This window comes from Abrus precatorius, unplaced genomic scaffold (assembly GCF_003935025.1).
Source record: "Abrus precatorius isolate BTA unplaced genomic scaffold, Abrus_2018 Scaffold5, whole genome shotgun sequence".
Classification (NCBI taxonomy): Eukaryota; Viridiplantae; Streptophyta; class Magnoliopsida; order Fabales; family Fabaceae; genus Abrus; species Abrus precatorius.
The window spans coordinates 14,910,181-14,936,647 of record NW_020874395.1 but is presented as its reverse complement, the minus strand read 5'-3'; the positions used below and the strand labels follow the sequence as shown (position 1 = coordinate 14,936,647).

At 30.3% G+C, this 26,467-nt stretch overlaps 3 protein-coding genes across 5 annotated transcripts; 1 reads left to right on the top strand and 2 right to left on the bottom strand.

Annotated features, from left to right (window-relative positions):
* Window positions 1-2,860: 2,860 nt before the first annotated feature.
* LOC113867899 lies at window positions 2,861-4,713 on the bottom strand. Its single transcript, XM_027503407.1, has 3 exons — window positions 4,180-4,713; window positions 3,469-3,654; window positions 2,861-3,372 (listed from the first exon to the last, which is right to left on the bottom strand). The coding sequence occupies exons 1-3, from the start codon at window positions 4,603-4,605 to the stop codon at window positions 3,088-3,090; spliced, it is 897 nt and encodes a 298-aa protein (XP_027359208.1). The 5' UTR covers window positions 4,606-4,713; the 3' UTR covers window positions 2,861-3,087.
* Window positions 4,714-9,842: 5,129 nt separating this feature from the next.
* LOC113867107 (pentatricopeptide repeat-containing protein At1g62680, mitochondrial-like) lies at window positions 9,843-11,228 on the bottom strand. Its single transcript, XM_027502123.1, is given in 3 exon segments — window positions 9,843-10,448; window positions 10,450-10,760; window positions 10,933-11,228. Coding segments are annotated over 3 exon segments (1,179 nt in total). The 5' UTR covers window positions 11,210-11,228; the 3' UTR covers window positions 9,843-9,857.
* A 4,060-nt stretch (window positions 11,229-15,288) lies between these two features.
* LOC113867106 (putative disease resistance RPP13-like protein 1) lies at window positions 15,289-25,202 on the top strand. Of its 3 annotated transcripts, XM_027502122.1 has the most exons (3): window positions 15,316-15,705; window positions 15,816-19,190; window positions 19,770-20,049. In XM_027502122.1, the coding sequence occupies exon 2, from the start codon at window positions 15,910-15,912 to the stop codon at window positions 19,156-19,158; it is 3,249 nt and encodes a 1,082-aa protein (XP_027357923.1). In that variant the 5' UTR covers window positions 15,316-15,705; window positions 15,816-15,909; the 3' UTR covers window positions 19,159-19,190; window positions 19,770-20,049. The 3 variants fall into 3 exon arrangements, with proteins under 3 accessions (XP_027357922.1, XP_027357921.1, XP_027357923.1); XM_027502121.1 differs by lacking the exon at window positions 19,770-20,049 and adding an exon at window positions 25,150-25,202 and having other exon boundaries at window positions 15,289-19,045; XM_027502120.1 differs by having other exon boundaries at window positions 15,289-19,190.
* Window positions 25,203-26,467: the final 1,265 nt, after the last annotated feature.

Below are 26,467 nucleotides of genomic sequence, written 5' to 3'. Positions count from 1 at the left end.
AAATTTATTAAATGGTTAACCAATGTTTTTAAATAATTATTGAAAATATAATTGTTTACAAATAAAAAATTAACAATAAACATCATGTTAAGATGATAAAAATGAATTTAACGTAAACAAAAATATTAAATATTTTTAAAATCTATATGCTGTTATTTTAAAAATAAATAATTAACGGATGAAGTAAATTTTTCAAGAGTTATGAAAAATATAAAATATATTTTCTGATACAATTATTAACTGTATGTATATAATGAAAAAAATTGCACGTGCTTTTTCATTAATTAGTGTATTAAAAGTATCAATTAAAAAATTAATAAATAATAATTTTTTATTGAAAATTAAATTAAATATATTAAAAATTATAGGAATCATTATATTGTTATTCTTTTTATTTAACATTTTTATTTATTTATTTTTAGATGTGTCATTATCCACTGTTCTTAATGCAAACAATTATTATTGTTATTTTTATTTTTTGCTTCGACTGTTATATGAACCAAATGAAACTACTTCATTGCGTAGAAAGAAGTTTCAGAAAGAGGGTCAAATAAAATGGACAGGTTATGAAATTATTTTTGCTATATCAAGCTGTTAAATTTTAAATTTAAAGTATTTAAGAGGTTATTAACAATCATTATTACCTTTTATCACCCTCTTATCTTAATATTATACTATTATTATCTTTGTAACTTTCACTAATCGATATTGTAATTACTTTTATGTTTTCTTTATATTTCACAATATTACTACCACTAATTGATATTATCACTACTTTCATCATTATCATTATTAAACCATGATTAACTATTGCTATCGTAACTATATTTTTTCACTCTAATGTTACTCATTCGTTAAGTTAATTTTTTTTACTCAAACTGAACACGATCTTACTGATGAGTATTCCTAATTAAAAGTGCAAAAATATAATTAAAATTCAAGTTAGGGTTTTATCTTTAAATTCTTTACACAACTTAAACATATGAATTATGACTTCAAAGCAATTTCATACACCAAACAGACCTTACAAAAATCTTCTAAAATTGTGTTCGAGTTGAGTCTATGGGCTTCAACTAAAACGTTAGGCAAGTTAGATAATGAAAAGGAACAAGGAATGACTCCATGGATCGATCAAAGCCATTGATGTTGTTCTTCCTCCATTTCTTTCTTTTCTTCATAGATTGATAAAAACTATCATCCCGTCATGTTGGAAATGACACATGCATGGACGTTTTAAACATGTTTCATCAAACTAAACGTTATCCTCCACCCACTTATTTGTTTAAACACTGTTTTTTAATATTTGTTAGTGCATTATAAATTATAATATTTAGAAAATGTTCCATTATTTGTATTACTATCTTGATAAATTATACCATGCATATTTTTATACTATATCACACTTCTAAACTATGCCATGCTCTATCACATCTACACTAAAAAAAAAAGTAGAGACACCATAAGGTGTCCCTCTAAATGTTCAGAAAAACATATCTGTATTGGAGAGGTTTATATGGATTGAGCTCAAAGATCAAATGTTAAAATTCACCATAAATATCAGTGTGGAAGAAGGATAATTTTCACCCAGCAAGTTATAGGTATGTAATTTTTTTGAAATCATACAAAATTGATACTTGACACTATATGAGTAGTAAAAACTATGTGATCTGAGACCACCCAATAATTTTTCTTAAAGAGGGGTTTATTTATTGTCAATGCTCTATCACATTTTGCTACATCAAGAAATATGAATTGCCCCTCCACCATGACAAGAAATTCAGGTTATACTCCTTTTGCCCCATGGCAGGTATCAACTTTTAAACATTTTCGCTTTTGGATTCTTTAATTTGCCTGTATGTTAAAAGGTAAATCAACAAGTGATGCTTTGTAACTTTATTCCTTGTTGGAGATCAGATCTACTAGTTTTAAATAAAGAAAGCGCCAAGTTTTACATTTTTCTAGGCCAAGATTCTTCGGTAACATTTCCAACGATCATCCATGAGTGACAATGTGCCATTTTGGATGAATTTGCACTTCATCAATTTCAACATACACAAAAAGTAACCCATAAGTTGATGAAAAACACATGCATTAAAAAATGGAACACATCTAATGAACACTATCATTTTGCTAATTGCTAAGGTTGTACCAAAGATTATGTATTACCAATTCAAGACAAATGGAATGAAACAATTCAGATGCTTGATAAACAAGTCAACATAACTCGCCCGCATGATTAAAATTGACAACGTGGACGAAGCTGAGCAGTTTTGAAATTGAACTGTTGGCATTTGGCAGTGTTAATTGGTGGTAGTTAAACACCTTTCAAAACTACATTTCTACGCCAAATCTTCTGAACTTTTCTGTCCATATAATAATGGAAACTTATTTGGATTTCTCTATCATTCATCTTATATTGTAGGGATTTTAAAGGATTACGAAGAAACTCATTGCTTAGCCGTTGAATTATTAATCTGTCCACTAATGACTCTACCATGGAGCTTACCTAACAGGTAAAAACTAAGAAAAAACATAAATTTATATTCATTTTCTTTAGTATTTTTAGCGTTATTTTTTTACTTAAAATTAAAATCTTACTTCAATGAAAAATAAATATTGTAATAAATTATCAAAATATATTTTATCGAAAACACTAATCAATCAAAACACGAAGTTATGTAGCTATAATTACAGCATAAATACATGAAAAACATGCAATTACAACATTGGGATTGAGTAAGTTCAAATTGTTTGTTACTTTTACAATTAATCAACAACAATCGAACAAAAAAAGAATACAATAAAAAAAGGAAATAAAAAACAGAAGTCTTGATGAAATGATCACTCACAAGACACGTTTCTCTACCGAACCCAACATGTCTCTGTCTTTCCGCAATTTGAGGCAATTTGGCAGCCAAAACAGTCCCAAAAACGCGTCCTTGTCACGCTGCCCTCTGAGCTGTATCCCCATTTCTTTCCGCACATCAAAAGAACCCAACCAATTAATCATAAAATAATCTTTTATTTTTATTTATTTTTCAAATAATTCTTTTACATGTGCATTCCACTACATCTATGTCACATGTATCAATCATATGTGCATGAATTCTTCAGGGAAACTGGAGCATTAAGCTTCTTGGGATCCAAAGTGATGGAACATTGAATAGTCTTATAATACTTAGGCTTCACCAATTTCCCCAACACATAAGCCCTAGATCTTAGCACAAAGTTTAGGTTCAATGGCACTGGCACTGTGGGCAAACCCGTTGTGCTGCTCAAGCTAGCACCGCTTCCATACAAAGGGATCTTGTTACCCATAACTGCTACACTCACCAACCTTTGGCTCTTCCTAGACTGATAAAACTCCTCCATCTGAAACAACCGATTCCAACGTTAGAAAAAGGGCAACATGTTTTGTATTATAACTAACTAACTAACTAACTAGGATGTGCTGTTCATGAATCTTACATTCCCCGAAGCAATCACGATTTCTGAATAGGAAAGTTCTACGGGCGTAGATGAAACATGAACACCAAAGAAAGTGCCAGTGTTGCGGTATGTGAATTTCAAAGTGGAATTCATGGTGATCATATCAGTGGCCACCCCAGTTGAATCCGAACCAGCTTGAACCCTTAGACTATCAAACTTTATGCTCTGCAGAATGCCAAAATAAAATAAAATAATCAAGACCCAGCTTAAATTTCATCCTAAGAATGCGAAATTGATTAAGACATAGTTCATAGGCCATTCTGAAAATGAAAAATTGATCCATGCCCAGTTCAGATTTCATCGAAAAATGAAAGTTTAATGAAGACCCAGTTCAAATTCCATTCTAAAATGAAAAATAAAATAAAATGATGACCCACCTCAAATTTCATTCAAAAAATTAAAAATTGATGAAGATCCAGTTCAGATTTCATCCTAGGAATGAAAAATTGATCAAATCCCAATTCAAACTTCATCATAAAAATGAACAATTGATAGAGACCCAGTTTTTATTTCATCGTAAAAATGAAATTTGATCAAGTCCCAATTCAAACTTCATTTTAAAAATGAACAATCGATCTAGACCCAGTTCAGATTTCATCCTAAGAGTGAAAATTTGATCAGCACATATTTCACCCTAAAAAACTCAAATCAGGGATAAAAAAGGAAACCTAGAAGTTGAAAAAAGAAGACCTTAATGGAGATCTTAGGCTTCATAGGTCTACTAGCACCCCAGAGGATGAGTGAGAAGAGGGAGAAGAGAAGAAGGAAGCCAAGAACAAAAGCAAGGAAGTAGCAGCGACGAGGTAAAGTGTTGTGGCGATCATCCCCTTGTAGAAGACCTTCTTCTTCAATGACATCGATTTGCTTCCATGTTTTGAGGCTATGACTATGGTGATCCTTTTTGGAGAAGCGTGTTGAAGAGGAGTGGCGAGAGTGAGGAGGGGAAGCCACAGGGCTAAGAACAGGTGTGGAATGGAATGAAGTAGTAGCAGTTTTCTCACCATCGTGAGAATCTCTTGAAGGACTTTGAACATAGTAGAGAGGGCGACGAGGAGGTGATCTTGTTGGAGATGAAGCAGCAAGGCTTGTAACCTCCGAGTCTGTCTTGGCATGCATTTTTCTCTCTCTTTTTCTCTTTGATTGTGTCTCTTTCTATCTCATCGATCACAATCTGTTTAGGGAATGAGAAACTTGAACTCAACTAATGCTATGTGTGTGTTGAGGCTTTTAGTTGCACAAGTGGGAACTCATGTGGAAGATTTTGGGGTCTTTTTTAGTTTTTAACATTGATTTGGAATTAAATAGTGGAAGAATCAGCACAAGTGGAGATTTGAGTTTGATGGTGACATTTTGAGAAAGACAGCAGAATGGAGCCAACGATTATTTGTTTTGTGAAGAATAAGTCTTCTTATTGGATTTCGAATTTAGAATAGCCTATGGTTAATGAGGTTTTTATTGTTGACTTTGTAAGAGAAGAAAATGGGGTTTATTCCCACTCTACATTATTTGCTGTTACTCTGTTTAAATTTTTTATTTAAATATTATTATTATTATTATTAACTGACAAAGAATTTTTTATACAAACGTGATTTAAAAATTTTTACGATAAGCATTTTAAAGTTATAATAGATTAACTCAAAAAGTAAACGCATCTCATTATCTCAATTAATATTTTATTTTCTTTGTAAAAAAATAATATTAGTTGTGCATAAAATATTGATCGCATGAAATATGATTTTATATTTCCTTTTTTTTTATTCCATCACTTATAATATTTCTTAACTCTTTTTATTTCTCCCTTTCTTTAACCTATTTTAGATCCAAAATGATTATATGAAATAATATTTTTTCTATAAAATAATAAGGTGAAACATTGAGAGTGAAAAACAAAAAAAAAAAAAAACATATAATAACAGAAGTAATGAGTTCATATAAAATTTGAGTAATGAATTCTCTGGTTCAGTATCCTTTTTATCATCGCATTCACATGAAACAAATAAATAATGCGTTAATGTATTAATGGATTTTAAATATTTAAGTAACGTCTCTCGTTGAGTCATTTCATTCACATTTATTATTTATTAATTTCATTATATATTTCTATATTAAGATATTGAAAGCAATATTTTTATTTAATTTAAATTTATTTTTATTTTTAGCACTTTGTTTTAGTTTAGACGATAAATATTATTCACGAGGAGGAGAGAATTTTGATCAAACTTAAAACATTCATAATATGATATTATTAAAAAAAAATTAATAAAAAAGATCATATACTATACAAAATTTTATTAAAAATTTAAACATATATTATTTGAATCAACCATTGTTAATTCGTGTATGAAATATATTGAATGCATTTCTATAATTTTGAGTCATTCACTGACGTTAGTGTGTATTTATTTATATTAAGAATATTACTTTCTCTTACCTTTAAATTTGAGTACTTTTTTCACATTTAATGCATATTGAGTGCATTTACATCCTTTTGCAATAAAATCTTTTTGTATTAAAAAATCTTTGATTTTAATTTTCGATTATGCAACTGAAAACGATACCATTGAATTAAATTTGTTTTAGTACACAATCTCAATTTTAAGCCTTTTTTTTTTTATCAGAGAGACAACTCACAAATGTTGCTTTGAAACTCTTCATCAGAATTGGTCGATGTCACCTCAAAAGTTGTAGTAGGAGTTTGGATGAAGCCGCTAGTGGTAGTGCTACGATAATTTTATTGAGGTTGGAATGTCAACTTGAGAGTTATGTTATTTGAAAGAACAATGGTTACAACTTTGATTATGAGTTTATGTTATTTGAGAGGACGATGGTTATAACTTTGATATACATTAGTTACAACTTTGGTGTAGATGATAAAGTACGTTAGCAACTACAAATCGAAAGGATCCAAAATTTAATGAGTAAATACAAAATTACTTTTCTTTCAACTCTAACCATGTAGAAAAAGGTTTTATATGCACCCTCGGGTTACCATGCACCATAGATTTTACCATTATAGTTTTTATAGGCTTACAATAAGTAGAATTTGTAGAAACAAAAAGCCCTTATTTAATGGGTTTGTTTATGATGACAATTCGTTAATAATCATTTGAGAATACCTTAGAATGGCGTTAGTAAAAAGGGTGACAAAATTTAATAGGGCAAAACTTTATTAAATTACAATGAAAGAGTACACAAAACACAAATTTGGTAGATAAATTTTCCCCATCAGCCATAGAGCCAAGGCTCTCATTTAATTTGAAAAAACATTTCACAACCTTACATATTAATCGTGTTTGATATATGTCGTCTCTAACATCAGCCACAAGTTTTCATAGTTCATCTATGAAAGTTTTAGAGTCTTGTAATTTTCTTCTTCCAATTTAGATAGTTTATTAGGATCAAAGAAATGTTTTGATCCCAATGCATTATCTAAGTGCATATAAAAGTTATGATTTTGACCATTTTACAATAGATAGATCACTATTAAGGAGACATTTTCATAAATAACATGTTTAAATTCAAATTTTTAAATATGAGTTAGATTTTTTTTCTATTAGTAGAAGTTCAAGCTACTTTTTAAGTCTCACATGAAATATGGAACAAAATAATGCTTTAATTTAGATGTAACGTGCGGTTATGAATCATTCCGATCGAGTCACTTTTCTAAATAACATGTTTAGTTAGTGTACCAGATTAGACATTACTCGACCGTACCTACAGAAAAAGGAAACTGAGTACTCCCTTGGTCTAAATAAGTCGAATATCCTCTCAGCTAGGATTAAAAGTAATTAACCTAATTAAGGGTAATAATCAAACCATTATCTACCTTAAATACAAGACTGTAATCAGGGCTGACTCATGAGGCCCATTAGCCCATAAATCTCCTATAAAAGGAAGGCAAGAGGTACAGGTAAAGAATTAACTTTTGAATATTAAATAGCATTTATTGCTCAGAAACGAATCCTGACTTTATCATCAGAGTGCCTTTTGCAGGTATATTCTCCTTACGTCAGAAAGAGAAATCTACAGTTCAAATAGTTGCAGCAATTGAAGCACCTACAAAGGAGTATCTAGAAGACTCGTGTATCCTTAAGAGGAATAGTTAGTTTATCTGCTACTTTGTTAACCTCAGGTGAAATATGCAGCAAAGAAACATATTGTGCTATCATCTTCAAAAATAGCTTAATCACTTCTAACTCGTCACTTTCACAAATATACATTAGACCATATAGGTTCTTTCAATCTAGAAAAGCTACCGATTCAGCTAGTCTATCAGCCACTTTATTAACCTGATCGAAAAAGCGTTTCTATCTCTTAGTCATGGGTTAGATCTCTTACTACTAGAAGTTTAGGTAGAAAATAACAGTTACTTAGTTAATCTCATGTGAAATACGAACCAAACAGTGTCTACACAGGTTATGATACTGATCTGGCTGCAATAGACGAATCACTTCCAGCAAGTCTCTTTCACCAAAACATTTTAAATACAAGCTATCAATTATAAATATAGACCAAACGCGTTCTTTCCATCTAGAAAAGCTACCGATTTAGCTATTTTGTTAACTGATCAAAGAAATATATTATTTAATATCTACAAAGATGTGAAAGTTACTTTGCATCATTTCTCGCGGATCAATTTTACAAATAACATATTTAAATCCAAACTCTCAAGTACGAATCCTCACGTTGAATGATTAGTAAACATTGAGAATCTGTTTGCACATCCAAATATCATTGAACACTTCATATATAATTTTCTTAATCATTAAATAATAATTTTTTCATTTCATAAAAATTATTTTGATAATAAATCATATAAAAAATATTAAAACTAAGCATATGTAATTTAATTTAAAATATCAACATCTGTAGATATGATGTTAATATATCTTAGTATTAAAAATATTGTAAGTTTCATTCTTCGCCTGACCAGTGAAAGACCCTAGGAGAAGAAAAGGTCCTAGTAGCTGCAACTGGTGTGGTAGTCCTGTCCTGTAAGCATCTGTCGAATGAATTATTATTCAGCTAAAGCTTTCTTTATTTCTCAACATTTTATGTTTGTATCTCTGAACTTGAAGTCTCAAAACTAAATATAAAAGAATGTCTTGCACTATTTTCATTCCCACGAACAAACGCCATTTTACTTTCACAACCATAAGATACAGCATTCGAACTAATCATGTTAGGCTCAGCACCGACGAACCAACGATGATTGAACAAATTCTTCAAAGTAGATACAGAAGATGGACAGTAAATTAGGTAGAAGAATAATATTATGTCAAGACTCAAATATATCTATCAATGATTGTCATTGTCACAAACTGAAAAAGCATCTAACTCTCACACAGAAGTTTCTCTGCCTTATCATCCTTATCCTTTTCAGAAAGAGCACCGGTCATTATTTCAACAGTTACAAGTGTCATCCAATGTCTTCCATTTTTTACTTCAAGGCCAAAGCTTCGTCAAGCAAGCCCTCTTTACAAATTACACTCATCATAGCAGTGTATGAATGAACATCAAAATGATAGCCTTCAATCAAAAGATCCTGAAACAGGTCTTGTGCATCCTTAAGTCTTCCACCCTTGCAAAGTCCATCAGTAAGTGTCGTGTATGTGTGTATCAGGATGAATGCCCTTGTCTATAACTTTATTGAATAATGCAAGTGTCCTATCTAAGTTATGGTTTTTGAATAATGCATCAATTATGAAACTGTAGTTAATTATATTAGCCCTTTCACCCCTATCATGCATCTCATCAATAAGCTCCCAAACATGTGAAATTCTCCCTAATTTGCACAAACCATCGATAAGAGAAGTGTAACTTACTGTATGTGGAACTAAATGTTTGCAATGCATTTCTTCAAAGAGATTTATAGCTTCATGTACCCTTTCAGGAACTAAATGTTTGCAATGCATTTCTTCAAAGAGATTTATAGCTTCATGTACCCTTTCAAAGAGATTCGTAGCTTTGTACTAAACCACTTCGGATCATGAAGTTGAGTACATATTTTCCATTCTTTACTTCATTAACTAGGCAATAGCCATCCATTAAAGCATTGTAAGTAACAAGATCAGTTCCATCAAACCGGAACTAGTTCCAATATTGCATGAGGCAGAGAAGGTCTATCATCAAAACAAATCATCACTGTTAATACAAAATTAAGCCACAGTTAACAAGTAAAAAGAAAATCACTGCTTCCGTGTATACACATCTTTCTGAAAAATAAAAAATGCGAATACAGTAGTCATCAAAAAATAAAAAACTTACTAAGCTTGCAGGGCCCATCCATAATTATAAGTTAGGGTCTTTATCCAGTGTGAAAGCAATAGGCTGCAAACGGAGTGTCTGTCATAGATGGAGGCAATTACTTACAATAATCCTTTGCCAATCATTTGATGAAGAAGTTTCTCAGCTATATCATTCTCATTTCTTTCAAAGAGAGAACAAATAATTATTTCAAAAGTTACAGAGTTAGGAAAGCATTCAATGTCTTCCATGTTTGACTTCAAGGTCAACGCTTCATCAAACAAGCCCTCTTTACAAAGTCCACCAATCATTGCAGTATATGAATGAACATTAAAATGATAGCCTTTAATCAAAAGATCCTGAAACATGCCTTGTGCAACTTTAAGTCTTCCACCTTTGCATAGTCCATCAATAAGTATCGTGTATGTGTATGCATTTGGATGAATACCATTGTCTATAACTTTACTGAACAATGCAATTGCCTTTTCTATGTGATGGTTTTTGAATAATGCGTCAATTAAGGAGTTGAAGGTAAATATATCAGCTTGTTGACCCCTATCATGCATCTCATCAATAAGCTTCAAGGCAAAAGAAATTCTCCCAGATTTGCACAAACCATCAATAAGAGAATTGTAAGTTACTGTATTTGGAAAAATACTTTTGTAATGCATTTCTTCAAAGAGATTCACAGCTTCATGCACCTTTTTAGTCTTTGCATAATCCATTAAGCAATATGCTGTAGCTTCGTACATCAGGCATTACACCACTTCGGATCATGGTGTTGAATACATATTTGGCATTCTTTATTTCGTTAACTAAGCAATAGCCGTCCATTAAAGTATTGTAAGTAACACAATCAGGTTTTACACCTTCTTTTATCATCACAGCCAACACATTTTTAGCTTCACTCACTTTTCCATTCTCGCACAAGACATCAATCAATATGCTAAAAGTATAAACATCTGGATTGATGCTTTTCAATACCATTTCATTGAACAAATCAAGTGCCTCAGACATAAAGTTATCTTTGCACAGGCTATCAATGATCGTACTGTACGCTACCACATTATGCTGAATCAATTTCCCTTCAGTCTGTCTCAGCAACTGAACGGCAGCTCTTGTTTCTCCCACTTTACATAATCCATTGATCAATGTTCCGTAACTAATATAGTTCATATGCCTTTCGGACATTACCACCAAGACAGAGACCATTCATAAGTGTAGTGAAGGTTACTGTACTTGGCTGATAACACAATCTGAAGATTTTGGCCAATACCGAAAAAGCTAAGGTCATGTGATGCAGTTGGCATAAACCATTGATGTAAATGTTAAAAGTAACAATGCTTGGCATAATTTCCTCGAATCCCAGTTGTCGAAAAAGGGAAATAGCAGTGTGGAAATGCTTAGTCTTAACAAGCGATCCCAAAATCTTGTTAAATTCAATGATGGATGGGGAAGGATGCATAGTGAGCATGCGATTGAATGAGTCAACAGCATCAACATTGTAAATGGATGGGGGCGAAAAGTGAGTGTGAAGCTTCGCAGAATAACGAGGAAAAGGGAAAAACTTGATAATGGTAAGGGAGAGAGCGTACCTTAACTTTGAGAATGGCATCTTCAGTTTATCCAGAAATTGAAATCAAAAGTGGGTTTAGATTTTGAGAGTCTGATATTTGGATTCCTTTAAAATTACTCTATGAACACGGACAAATTAATTTCGTAGAAGAATTTTCTTATTTTTTATATGAATAACTCCTTTGATATTTCACGAGCATGCCTACGCGAACCGAACTAATACTTCCATTTTAACACCAACTCGTTTTTTTTTTATAATTTTGCCATATTTAATTATTTCATAAAAATAAATTTGAGATATATGAATATATTTATTTTATTTAAAAACAGATTTTTACTTTTTTTTTCAGATAATTTTAATTAGAATTTATATTCAATTTATATATACATCAATTGTATTTTTATATTAATCGTCATCAAGTATGATTTTTAAAATAAAATTTTGAATTGAAAATATCAATAATAATTTTTTAAAATATTTTATAGAATATATAGTTTAATATTTTTATTTTCCATTTTTATGAAAAAAAACCTTTTGATATATAATGTAATTTATTACAAAACAATAAATTAAGAAAACTAAATTCTGATATCAACAATAATTTTAGTGTTACTTCATATTTTTTAACAGAATTTGTTTCTCAAGAAAAAAAATATGTTAATTATCATACTCGTTTTATTACACATATTCTAATATGTAGTCTTATATAAAATAAACATCAAATAAATTATCACACACAAAAATTAAACTTACAACTACTGATTAGAAAATAACTATGAAAACTCTATATGATATTAATATCTGTTGAGCACAAAAATAGATATTTTAAGATCTATTAAGGTACAATTGCATGTTTTATTTAAATCACTGTCATAGAAAATAAAATCTTCTAAAATGTGATACTTTTCTTCCTTAATCACACTCAAGCCTGAAACATGAATTATTTGGTAAATAGAAAAACTCTTGTCACATAAATCCTTGTATTTCTTTTCTCTTCCATCCCTTAATTTTTATTTTTCTTTTATAATACACTTGTTTTTTCTTCTTTTAACACATTCGAGTCAAAATCATGATGCTATCTGACTCCTTTAACTTTTGTAGTCTAAGTCTATTATTTTGTTGATAATTATTTATATTTTTCTAATCAATTCAATATCTAGTTTTAATGTTTGCTTAATTTTAAATTTTCTGTTCAAAAATCATTATTTGTCATATATTTTTGTGTGTAATTGTTTAATTGCTCTCTTTTTTTTTTTTTCACTATGTTTGTCTTTGACAATTTTATGCAATTTGTTAATCTCAGACAAAAGTTAATTCATCTTTTCACTCAATTTTTATTATTCTAATATAAAAGTATAAAAAAATTTAGTTATTTAAAAAAGGGACATTAGCCAACCATATCTTGCAAAACGGAATAGAAACATTTAAAAAATAAAATAAAATTTGATATTAACAAATGAAACAAACCAAGAATAACTTAAACTTGACTTTCGGAAGTGGAATTGTATGTCGATGCAAGTGAAGCGTTATAAAGTAGAAATGAGACAAAAAAAATAGAAGAAGAAAAAGGGAAGAATAACATTGAACAGAAGAACAAACACAGAGCAAAGATAGCACTAAACTAAAAAGAGGTAAATAGTCCTTTTCATTTTTTAATCATTCAAAATTGCATTCTTGAAGATAAATTGAGCCAAGCCCAAAATCAAATCATTCTCACCTTAACAACCCGTGAAAGCTCTTTCTCTATTCGTTTCTTTTTCTTTTTATTTTTCTCCAAGTCCTAGAAGATATAGTCCAATTAATGTGTTTCTCGAGCTCACCAAACTGAAATCAAAGAAATCTAGATTTTTGTGAAAAAAAATACAACATGCCTAGATTAATTAAAAATTTTAGGTTAGTTTTTTCTTTAACGTTTATTTCCTCAAGCTTTTTTTTTTATATATATTTTATTAGTATAAATAAGTCACTTTATTTAATAACGTAATATCTTTATTTTTATTCAATATAAATAATAAAATACAACTAAAAATAAAAATTTACTTAAGACATAAGCAACGTTGTTTCTTATATAGTAAATTTTTATCTAGAATTTGAATACAAATTAAAATAAAAATAATTAACTATTAATATTACAAACACTTTAAATTAATAATTACAACAAAATTTTATCAAAGTGACTTATTCCAATTATTTTTAAGTTATTTGTTGTTTGTTGTTAAGAAATTTGAAAAAACAAGTAAGAAAATTTGATGAAACTTATTATCATTATATTAAATTGTTAAGATATTCTGTAATGTTATTTTATAGATGGTAAATATAACAAATCTATTGTGAATTATTTTTAATTACTTCTATTTTAGTTTTACCTTAGGCAAAAAGACTAACAACATATGATTGTCAAAGATAGAGAACCTGTAGAAAAAAGACAATAGTTAAGATATTATAAAAGAATCAATACTTGTTAAAACCCATAGTTGCTAATGCAATGTTCATTTATATATTTATAATTTGTTTTCGACTTACGATAATCGAAGAATGTAAAAGTAATGGTTCATATTCATATTTTGATTACAGCTCAACATCATTCATATTTCTTATGAATTTAGCATCATGAGTATTATAAAAATATGTAATCCTTAGAAACAAGACATGTACACACTATATTTTAAGCACTCACACTATTATTGGATACAAATAATTCTCAACAAATAAAGTCAATTATTCATGTAAGCACTCCAAAAGGAACACAAACTAATAACAAGACAAATGGACACAATCATTAGTTTTACCTTTTGCGTTTCTCCGTTGTTGTTATTCCTAAACCAGATTGCAGCCTAGACTCTATGGTCCATTGTTATATTTTTTATTTGATCTTATAAAAAGCAATTATTATGGATTCATTGATAGAATAGAAGAAAAGTAAATTGCAAAGATGTCTTTGGTTCAAACTTAAAATTGTTTCAAATTCAGAACTTAATCCCCTTGAAGTGTGTGGTTCTAATGATTCTTCATAGATGGTTTTGCAGTGAGTATTGGTTATGCGAATGAAGCTGACATTGTTTTGCTGATCCTTAGACGTTGATTATATGAAATACGTACATTCGTTATATTTGTTGAACTGATTGGAATTATCTCGAATGTGTTTGGTAATTTCAATTCAAGAATATTACTTATAGTTTGAAAAAGAAGCATGCATGATGTGATTCCTAAAACATAATGAAACTACACATGCAAAAGGAACAAGGAATCAAAAGATTCATCACCGTTATGCAATTAATGAGATGAAGCAACCAGAATATGCATTGTGTATAAATTGAAGAAAACTAAAATTAAAGTGCAGGAATAAACATCAGTTAAAGCAGATTATGGAGTTTTACTGGGCAGCTTGGATTACAAACCTTTCTAGTTTGAGTCCTTTCTCCTCTTAAGAATAAAGATTCAATTATGGTTTGAGAGTGATGATCGTCAAAATTCTCTCTGTTTTTCAGAGAGTGATCAACAATTAAAAATAAAAATAAAAATTCAAAAGTCTCGAAATCAATCAATAACCCCCTCCTCTAACTTTTTACATAACTTTTTATATGGCTAAGTCAAAGTTACCCAAAAACATAATGTGAGGAGCGTTAGTTTGTTAGCAAAATCTATTATGAAAAAACCTTTTTTTAATAAATATTACCTACACGATAGATTGTGTATTAATTAAAAACCGTAGTGTTAAAATCAAGATTAAATTCTATTTAAATTAGCTTACATTATGTTAAAGAAAAATTTAAAATGAAAATATTCATTCAAGAAAGTTTTGTTCGAATTACAGTTATTAAGTAAATAAAGAAATACACATGCACTAGTCTACAGAAACAGCAAAGACCATAGTTTTTGGTTAGTCAACGTTTATGAAGAAACGAAAACAAAAGATGTTCACGCGCTTGAAACAGCGAGTGTGAAACCAAGACATTGTTGACTAGACTTCAGCACTATAATACCACGAATTTTCACAACCACGTATGTGTATCTCGTTCAGCATTTAGCAAGAGATTTAGAGTTCTGATACAGTTTGCAAAACAAGAGAAGAAATGGCCTTGGCTATGGTGGGAGAGGCACTCATCTCTGCTTCTGTGGAGATGTTTTTAGATAGAATAACTTCTACAGAGTTTCGAGATTTCTTTGCCAAAAGGAGGCTCAATGTTTATTTGTTAGATGAACTGAGGATAAAGCTGCTGGCACTTGATGCTGTGTTCAATGATGCTGAGGAGAAGCAGATCACCGATCTCGCCGTGAGGGCATGGCTTGATGAGTTGAAGGATGCTGTCTTGGATGCAGAAGATTTGTTGGATGAAATCAACACTGAATCTTTGAGATACAAGGTGGAGGGAGAATCTAAAAGCTTTACCCAGGTGAGATCATTATTTTCTTCTCCCTTTAAAACACTGAATTCCAAACTTGAAGCAATATCTGGAAGGCTAGAACATTTTCTGAAACAGAAAGATATTCTTGGTTTGCAAAGTGTTTCTAGGAATGTCTCTTGTAGCAAGAGTACAGATTCGTTGGTTGAACCCGTTGTGGTTGCTAGAAAGGATGACAAAGACAAGTTACTGAAGATGCTTCTATCTGATGTTGATGCCAAATCTAATAATAATACAGAAGTGATCACAATCCTAGGCATGGGAGGTCTGGGCAAAACAACCCTTGCTCAATACCTTTATAATGATAGTAAAGTACAGAACCATTTTGATTTGAAAGCTTGGGTATGGGTATCGGATGTATATGATGTTTTCAAGGTAACAAAACAAATTGTTGATTCTGTATCATCCAAAGATTGTAATAGCACCAATCCTGATGTTCTTCGCGTTGAATTAAAAAATAGCTTGAAAGATAAAAAATTTTTGCTTGTGCTTGATGACCTCTGGAATGAAGAGTATAATGACTGGAATCAATTGATAACTCCTTTTACTAGTGGGAAAAAGGGAAGTAGGATCATTGTGACAACCCGACAACCAGAAGTTGCAAAGTTTACCCATACATTTCCCACTTACAAGCTGGAATCTCTGACAGAGGAAGATTGTTGGAGGATACTGGCAAATCATGCATTTGGAAATGAAGGTTACGACAAATATCCAAGTCTAGAAAAAATTGGTCGGCAAATTGCAAGAAAATGTGATGGCCTACCATTAGCTGCTAAAACATTGGGAGGTCTTTTGCGATCAGATGTTGATGAAAAGGAATGGAAAAGAGTTCTAGACAGCAAGTTGTGGGCACACAACGATGTTTTACCAGCTTTGAGCATAAGTTATCTTCATCTTCCAGCACATTTGAAAAGATGTTTTGCCTATTGCTCAATCTTTCCAAAACAACATCTGTTGGACCGAGAAGACTTGATTTTGTTATGGATGGCTGAAGGCCTTCTACAACAATCCGCAGAGAAAGAACTGGAATTAGTTGGTTCTGATTGCTTTAACGAGTTATTATCCAGATCCTTAATTCAGAGATACAAAGCTGTTTCAGAGTACAAGTTCCAAATGCATGACCTCATCTATGATTTAGCTCCAGAGGACAAGTTCCGAATGCATGACCTCATCTATGATTTAGCTAGACTTGTATCAGGAAAAAGATCTCACTACCTGGATTGCAGTGAAATTCCAAAAAATGTGCGCCATCTATCTTTTTCTAGCAACAATTATGACGTCTCTAAAAGATTTGAGAGCTTCTATGAGCTGAAATGTTTGCGGACCTTTCTACCATTGAATAGATGGGGCTGTAACATAACCAGAAAAGTGCCACAAGACTTGTTGCCAAAACTAAAATGCCTACGAGTTCTATCATTATCAAACTATCGAAACATCACTGAGCTGCCTGATTCTATCTACGTCTTGGTGCTTCTGCGGTATCTTGACCTTTCCTCTACTTCCATGAAAAGGTTGCCTGATGCAACCTTCAAGCTTTACAATTTGCAGACTTTGAAATTGTCAAACTGTAGTTCTCTTGTTGAGCTATCTGATTCCATAGGCATCTTGGTGCTTCTGCGGTATCTTGACCTTTCCTATACTTCCATCAAAAGGTTGCCTGATGCAACCTTCAAGCTTTACAATTTGCAGACTTTGAAATTATCAAACTGTAGATCTCTTACTGAGATACCAGCACAGATAGGAAATTTGGTCAATTTACGACACCTTGATATCAGTGACACAAATTTGATGGAGATGCCAACAGAGATATGCAGGCTACAAGATCTCTGTACACTGACTTCTTTTGTTGTAGGCAATAAAGATGGATTAAAGATCAGTGAATTAAGAAAATTTCCCTATTTGCAGGGTAAGCTTTCCATTCTGAAGCTGCACAATGTTTTTGATCCCAGAGATGCATTTCAAGCCAACTTAAAGAACAAAGAGCAGATTGAGGAGCTTATGCTCGAGTGGGGCAGCGACCCACAAGATTCACAAGTTGAGAAGGATGTACTTGACAACTTGCAACCATCCACGATGTTAAAGAAACTGATCATCAGATACTACAATGGCACAAGTTTCCCAAATTGGCTGGGTGATTCTTCATACTGTAATGTTCAAGTCCTGTATATCAGTGACTGCAACTATTGCCTTTCACTTCCACCGTTTGGACAATTACCTTCTCTTAAGAAGCTTGTCATTAAAAAGATGAAAATGGTGAAGACAGTTGGTCAAGAGTTCTACTGCAGCAGTGCAAGCTCCCAATCTTTCCAGCCATTTACATTGTTGGAAAGTCTTGCGTTTGAAGAGATGTCAGAGTGGGAGGAGTGGCTAGCATTTGAAGGTAAAGGTAGCGATTTTCCTTTTCCTTGTCTGAAGCGTTTGAGTTTATCCGAATGTCCCTTGTTGAGAGGAAACTTGCCCAGTCGTCTACCTTCTTTGGAACAGGTTCATATCGCAGGGTGCAACCAGCTGGAGGCAAAATCATGCGATGTGCAGTGGAATACATCAAATGAAGAAATGAGTGTTAGAGAAGGGGGAGAGGGGTTGTCTTTGCTTGACAACTTGTCTTGTCGCGAACTATCAATTGAAAATTGTGACAGCCTGCAGTGTTTGCCAAGAATGATTCTTAATGCCAATTGTCTTCAAAGCTTGTATCTTAGAAATATCAGGTCTTCCATGTCCCTCCCAACTGATGGTTTGCCCACGTCATTGCAAACACTTCATATCTTTAACTGTGAGAAGTTAGAATTTGTGTGTGCTGAAAGATGGCAGAAATACACATCACTTGAATTCCTGTCAATCTTTAGGAGTTGTGATTCGCTCATGTACTTTCCGTTAGATTGCTTCCCAGCTCTTCGATGCCTTATTATCAATCTGTGTCCCAACTTGGAAGCAATTACTGATAAAGGTGGAAGGGCCTCTCCTAATTTATTAACTGATTTTTATGTCTATAATTGTAAGAAACTTAGGTCACTTCCAAGCTGGTTTCCTTCCAATTTACAAGTTCTTGGTGTTTATGGTGGAATATTTACCTTCCAATTACGCGTCACTTCTCTGTCATGTCTTAGTCTCAATGGGAGAGGTTTGGGGGATGTGATCAATACCTTGCTGAGGGAGCCATCACTGCCCACTTCTCTCACGTCTCTGAGTCTGTCCTTTTTTTATGGTTTAAAGCGGTTGGAAGGGAAAGGGCTTCAACATCTCACTTCTCTGAAAACGCTTTACATCTTCCAATGTGAAAGCCTCGAGTCATTGCCAGAGGATCAACTGCCATCGTCTCTTGAATTACTGAGTATAATCTTGTGTCCATTGCTAGAAGAAAGGTATGGAAATGAGAAAGGGAAACACTTCGCAAAGATTGCTCACATTCCTGCCATCGAAATAAACGATCAAGTCATAATATGAGGGGCTGCACGGCAGGCAGGAATCATCCAAAGGTATGGCCTTCAAATATTATTATGAAAAACAATAACTAACGTGATATAAATATAAATATAAATAAAGGAATTTTTTTATGTTAAATCATGTTCGTGTAATTAATTTGTTTAAATTAATTCTTATGGTTAATTTTAAATAACTAAAAATCATTTTTTTATTAAAAATACTATATTTATTAATTTATTGTCTTATTGTTTTTTTTTAAATTCAAAATTGTAAATAATTCAAATGATTTATTTACAAACTTATTTGCAATTTGATTCAATTAAATGAATTGTTATTTTTGCAAAATTCTGAAACTTTTTCTTATGACAAACTAAGAGCTTGTTTGATTTTATATTTTTAAAAATATTTTTTTAAAAGTAAAAATAATAAAATTTGTTTGTTAATATAAGTTTTATTTTCATTTTTTCTTAAAAACAATTTTTGTAAATTATTTTAAATATAATTTTTAAAAATAAAAAATCAAAAGAGAAACAAATAAACCTTTATTGTCTCTTTTTATACTAATTTATTGATAATATTATTTTCTATCTGATAAATTAACTGACAAACATGTGTTTATTAATATTTTCTAGCTGTGATGGTGCCACTTGACAACACTCATTTCAATCATGCTATCACATTGTTCTTTCATCACAAAAGCTTTCATTCGAAGGAGTTGGACCATTTACATGTTATAAAGATTATCAAAACTAATGGTTTGCTGAGGTTAATTTCATATATGGGATTATAATTTATTTTCAAGACCAGAATGTAATGAATTATATTTTTGATGTTTTTGTGGTATTCTCTAAACCTAGATTTTACATTGGAGTTTGAAGATAATTTATTAATATTTTATGAAACAATTATTACTCATGTTCTTTTGTCCCCTTTTATTCTTAAGCTATTAAGGTGTTAGTTAAGATTAAAATTATCGTGTATAGTTTAATGATATCTTTATGATTATTTTTTAAGGTTTAAGGTTAAGTTTTACTAATTTAACAGTGAACTTAATTTGATATGTAAGAGTTAATAAATTTTTATTATGACAGTCAATATCCTATAATATATTAATATTTACATGCTAAAGACAAGAATATAAAATATAAAAATTAGTTTGAGTGATCATGGTATTATTATAGTTCAATTCAATGTATTCAGTGAATAAACAGATTCAATGTACCAAATGCAAAAGAAGGATTTTTTTTTTTTTTCTCAAATTAATTTCACTTTTTGTATTGCTTGTGCTATTATGTTAGGTCCTAATTTCTTTTATTTTAAACTAGGAAGGATTACACTTCCCGTAAAAAGTCACGTAAGCCCTAGAAAAATTATTAATAATAAAATACCTTCATAAATTATTTTAATATTATATATATGCCTTATATTGGTAGAAACTTAAAATAATAAAGTAATTACATAATTTGATTTTGTGAAATTTAGGATAATATTGCTTTTATTTTTTTTATATAAAAAGATTGTTGTCAAATTTATATTATTAAAATTTATTTATCATATTTTTATTTTATTTTATTAAAATTGTGCTTTAAAAATACAAATTTGTTAGCAAATTAGTCTACGCAAAGGATTATGGTGATGATAAAAAAAATTAGTGATAATTTTATATCCTTAAAAGATTAATTGACAAAAACTAGCAAATAATTGACCACTCAATAATTATGACTTGTAGAAAATGCAAGTTCTTAAATATTATTTGGTTTGAGAAAATATTTTATCACAAAAAAGAAATCTCTGCAACTAGTTCAATCACGATTTTAAGTGATGATTTCCTTAATAAGTTATCTCAAATTAGAATATGAGAAGTACTATGAGAGAACAAAAAGAATTGTTCAAGCACAGTAGATGATTTTGTTGCATGTCTCTATGCATGAGCTCCTTGCATTTTGCTCCACCGAATTGAAGATCATTTCTATATTGGCAATCCACCCGTGCCTTCTTTTCGGGTCAAATTTCCTTCAAACTTTAAAGGTGTTCAGATCTCATTTGTAATTCCAGCAAGTCCACCTTTACTAACCATAGTTCTAGCTTCAAAAATCATCTATAAATATATTATTAGCATTCTATTATATATATATATATATATACGTGCACATTTAACTCATACAAATTCCTATTTAAAATACTAAATAAGTTATATTAGCAAATAATTATCTCATATTTTTGCATAACATGAATACAAGAAAACACAGTATAAACGAACTAGTTTCATACTTTAATTTGGTGATTTATAAATTCTAATTAAATTGTTAATTAAATCTTTTTTAACTATGATTTGAGGAAATTTAGCAAAATTTCATAATATGTCATTCAATCAATAAAAGTTTAATAATACTTAAAATAATAGAATTTAACATTTAGTTAAACATTTTCTATTGCAACACAATTTGCTGTATAAAATAAAATTTGAACATTATTATGCAGAATATAATTCTAGTATGAATCAGTCAGTCTAACTAGTTTGTAAGAGGTGGTCATTTTTATTTCCTGAATGTAAGTAAGGATGAGTCTTCTTTCACTATTAAAATATGACCAAAATAATTAATTTGGAAATTTCACACAATAAACACAATAATAATTATATCAACAATATCCTAACACATATATTATAAATACATAATACAATATGTCATTCTCTCATATACGCACTTTCTTGTGCACTATGATCATCATTGCTTCTTGTATTTCATGAGGTCTTACACATATAGGTAAATAGTTATTGATTTACCCATTGATAGATGATGTCGAGTCGTTATCAAAACAACTAATTTTTTCTAATAATTTTTGCAATATAAAGCTTGATTTATATTGATTCACGGAGACATATTCAGTTAAATTCAATTTTAGATTTTTTTTAATAATATAAGTAAAGTTTGGGGGTTTGAAAACTTAGAATCAATTAAATGAATTTACAAACACAATTAACTTGCGTAAAAATATATTAAGAAATATCAATCCACATAATCCAAAATGCAGGTAATTTAGATTATCATAGTATCTAAATGTTTTAATTCGAATTTGAACAATTACTCAATCTAATTATTAATTTAATTAAATAACCTAATTGAATTTGATCATGAATTAAATCAAATTATCATTTAATCTAATTCAAATTAATTATCAAATAAGAATATCAATCTATTCCTAATTTGAATTCTAATCACAAAAAAGTTAATCACAATAGTAATACACAAATATAAAATTAGAGAAAAAGAGAATAAATTCAGAACAATTTGGCCCAAAACTCAAATCAAATTTAGGTCATCTAGATTCTGCAGATTGAATGAGAGGTTTAGCCTTCCATTGAAGTACTTAACCCAAAAGAATGAGAGAATTCGAGAGAAGGTAAAAATAATGATTCTTATTAACGGCCAAATCTCAAAAGTTCAAAGTGTTTAATCTCATACCTAATTTAGAACCTTATTAGTCTATTTATAAATTTTAATTAGGGTAAACTAAATGGTCAAAATTCAGGCCTTAACTATAACTATAAGATCAATTACAATTATTTAATAAAAAATGGTCCAAATACAATCTTACAACAATATTCAGCAAATTTGTCTGAACTTCAAAAAGTCATAGAAAATTGAAAACAACTCAAAATTCAGTGATCCATATATGCATTTTAAAGTCCTGGACATGTAGAATCCAATGCAACTAGAATCAGCTAAAAATGATATCTATAGAAAAAGTTATGGCTAAAAGAGTAATCAGATGTTAGAATAATCAAAAATACGAAATTTAAACATTTATTTGTAACAACTCCAATTTATTCAAATAACTAGAAAATGATAAAAACTCTAAAAATAAACTATATGAAAATTATTTAAAAATCAAAATAAAATTATAAATGTAAACATAAAATAATGTTATATCACTCATGCACATGGATATAACGTATATAATATCAAGCCCCTTAAAAAAAGTATGACGAGGAGTGTTAGTCGAGAAATAAGTGTGAGGTTTGTACTACTTTTGCTTTAAACATCTTATTTCCATTGTAATTATAGTTTCAAAAAGTTCATTAAATAATTCTTGCTGCATGTTTTAAAATAATATTTTAAATAAATAAATTTGGCCTAATTTTCATCTAGGTCCAATAATTAGCCCACAACAAATCAAACCGCTTGACTAACTAAAAATTTGACTATATCAAAACTCGACTTACCCAATGATTACTTTGGACAAAATTGGTCCTTATTAACATTTGTTTGAGTTTTAATGGTTCTGGGTTAGTGGGCCAGAACCTGACTAGTGCTCAATTCTATCATAAAGATATTCTCCTTCATTGCATTATTGGTTGTTAATTAATGCTGATGAGCCAAAATATTTTGTTGAGGCTATGCAAGGTAATGACTCTATTAAGTAGTGCCAACAATGAAAGAAGAGATGAGATCCCTTTAGAAAAATAGAACATAGTTATCAACCAAGTTATCAAAAAGAAAAAAAAAACTTGCAAAATAGGTGGGTTTATAGAATGAAGGAAGAATTTGATGTTAGTAGAAGATATAAAACGAGACTTGTAGTGAAAGAGTTTTAATAAAAATAAGGAATTAACTTCACAAAAAATTTTACTCCTGTTGTCAAGATATAGTTAAAAGTTTTCACAAAAGTTCACTCTATTAGAGTCATCTTGGGGATTGTAACTACAAAAAATCTTCACTTCGAGTAATTAAATGTTAAAAATGCATTCTTACATGAAAATTTAAAGGAAGATATTTATATGACATAACTAAAAGGTTTTAAAGTTCCACACAAAGAGAATCTTATGTGCAAACTTCATAAAAACTTGTATGACTTGAAACAAGTACCATTATAGTGATACAAAAAATTTAATGAATTTACGAACAACTCTAAATTTCACATATATGACATGGATCATTGTTACAATGTTAAAAAGTATGTCAATAGTTATGTTAACCTTCCTTTATATGTTGATGACATGTTGATTGTAGGATCCAGTATGATAAAAATTAATAGATTGAAGCAACAATTGACAAAAGATTTTGAAATGATGGATCTTGTGGTCAAACAAATTCTCAGTACGAAAATCTTTAGAGATAGATCATAAAGAATTTTGAAATCATCTCAAAAGAAATATATAAAAAAATTACTTTATAAGTTTTATGTTGGAATGAAAATACTCCTTTGAAAATCCACTTAAAGCTTTCAAAGGAGCTATCATACCAAACAACTTAAGAAAAAAGTTACGATAGTGCTATATACATCAATAACAGGGAGTCTCATGTATGTTATGGGACATAGCACACGCAGTAGCAGTTGTTGTAACACTCCTTTTCTAAATCTCGTTACATTTGGATATGGCTACATGATGTTTTGGTATTAATGCCAGCTTAGTGTCGTGTGGACTTTTAGTTTCCAAACTTAGTTTTAGGTACACTCGTGTTCATAGTGTATCGTGGGGGGTTCCTTCCACATTATGTGCAAGTGCTACTTCGTTAAGGACCATAATGCAGGCTTGACATTTAAGAGGCTTTAGAACTCAAATCTGCAGCTAAATTCCCCTTTCCAACTGAAACCCGAGATTGTATACACGATGTTCCAGTTAGACTGCATAGTAATCCTACGTGAGCGGCCACCAATTCTGCATAATTGCACGAGCATGCATTTCCTCCCTATCAACTGAGGAAATTCAGAACTTGATTACGTGACGAAATTGTATGCATTGCACCCCCAGATTCTACTTCTTATAGAAGTGTCAATATTATGAACTCCCATTGCCCCTCGCCATACTTAGTCACACCAATGAATATATACTCAACAGCCAAGCACCTTAGGATGAAAGAGTCTTACGCGTGAATCACCCCAAATCTGCACTTACAAGCCATTAACTTGTTTAAAGACCAGAGCCCATACACACTGCATAACAACTTTAATATTTGGAGTTGAGTCATTGCCAGAGGATCAACTGCCATCGTCTCTTGAACTACTGAGGATATGGAGTTGTTGATTACTAGAAGAAAGGTATGGAAATGAGAAAGGGAAACACTTGACAAAGATTGCTCACATTCCTGCCATACAAATAAACGATCAAGTCATAATATGAGGGGCTGCACGGCAGGCAGGAATCATTATTACATCATATTTTTACACTCCAAGCTTATTAAAACTAATGGTTTGTTGAGATTAATATCATATAGTGGATTATAATTTTTTTTCAAGACCAGGACGTAATGAACTATATTTATGATGTTTATCTGGTATGCAGTAAACTCAGGTTTTGCACTGGATTTTGAAGGTAATTTATTAATATTTTCATGTAATAAAATGTTACTCATGTTCTTTTGTCTTCTTTTACTCCGAAGTTATTCCAGAGTGTCAATAGTTTAATGATATCTCTACGATTATCTTTTAAGGTTTAAGGTCTAGTCTTGATAATTCAATAGTTAACTTAGTTTGATGTGTAAGAGTCAATAAATTTTTATTATTACAGTCAGTATCCTTTAATATATTGATATTAACATACTAAAGACAAGAATATAAAAAATAAAAATTAGTCTCAGTGATCATGATATTATTATAATTAAATTCAATATATTCAGTGAATAACTAGATAGAATGTTGATTCAAACGTAAAGGAGTGATTATTTCATCTTTTCTTAAATTATTTTTTCTTTTTTTATTGTTTGCATTGCTATGTTAGATCTTAATTTCTTCTATTTTAAACTATAATGGGGATTATTACACTCCTTCCCATCCAAAGTCATGTAACCCTAGAAAATTCAGTCATAATAAAATACTTTCATAACCTATTCTACCTTTTGCATCATATTTTTTATGAGCATGCTGTGTATTTTAATATTATATATATATATTGCCTTATATTGGTAGAAATTTAAAATAATAAGTAAATTCATAATTTGATCTTTTAAAATTTAGATGATATTGCGTTTAATTTTTTGTAACAAAGATTGTTGTTAAATTTATAATATTAAAATGTATTTATCATATTCTTTTATTAACTTATTTTACTCAAATTGTATTTTAAAAATGCAAAATTTGTAAGCAAATTGGTCTATGCAAAGGTTTAAGGTGATGTTAAAAAAATTTATTGATAATTTTTATGCTTAAAAGTTAATTTGATAAAATGGGAGAGAAATTTGGAAAGGGAGTTACGGGAAGTTTCGTCTGTAAATATTGTCCTTTTTAATTTACTTTTCATCTGACAATTTACAGATAAATTTTTTCGTCTGTAATTAGACTTGACAAATGTACAGACAGATAAATGAACATTTAAAATGCATTATTTCAT

What these genes read in the sequence shown, in the direction of transcription:
- LOC113867106 (XM_027502120.1), top strand. Translation starts at nt 15,385, where the DNA reads ATGGCCTTGGCTATGGTGGGAGAGGCACTCATCTCTGCTTCTGTGGAG.
- LOC113867899 (XM_027503407.1), bottom strand. Translation starts at nt 4,605, where the DNA reads ATGCATGCCAAGACAGACTCGGAGGTTACAAGCCTTGCTGCTTCATCT. An exon ending in AGCCTAAGATCTCCATTAAG is followed by an intron (nt 3,655 to 4,179) that starts GTCTTCTTTTTT and finishes GGCATTCTGCAG; the next exon opens with AGCATAAAGTTTGATAGTCT. An exon ending in TCGTGATTGCTTCGGGGAAT is followed by an intron (nt 3,373 to 3,468) that starts GTAAGATTCATG and finishes CGGTTGTTTCAG; the next exon opens with ATGGAGGAGTTTTATCAGTC.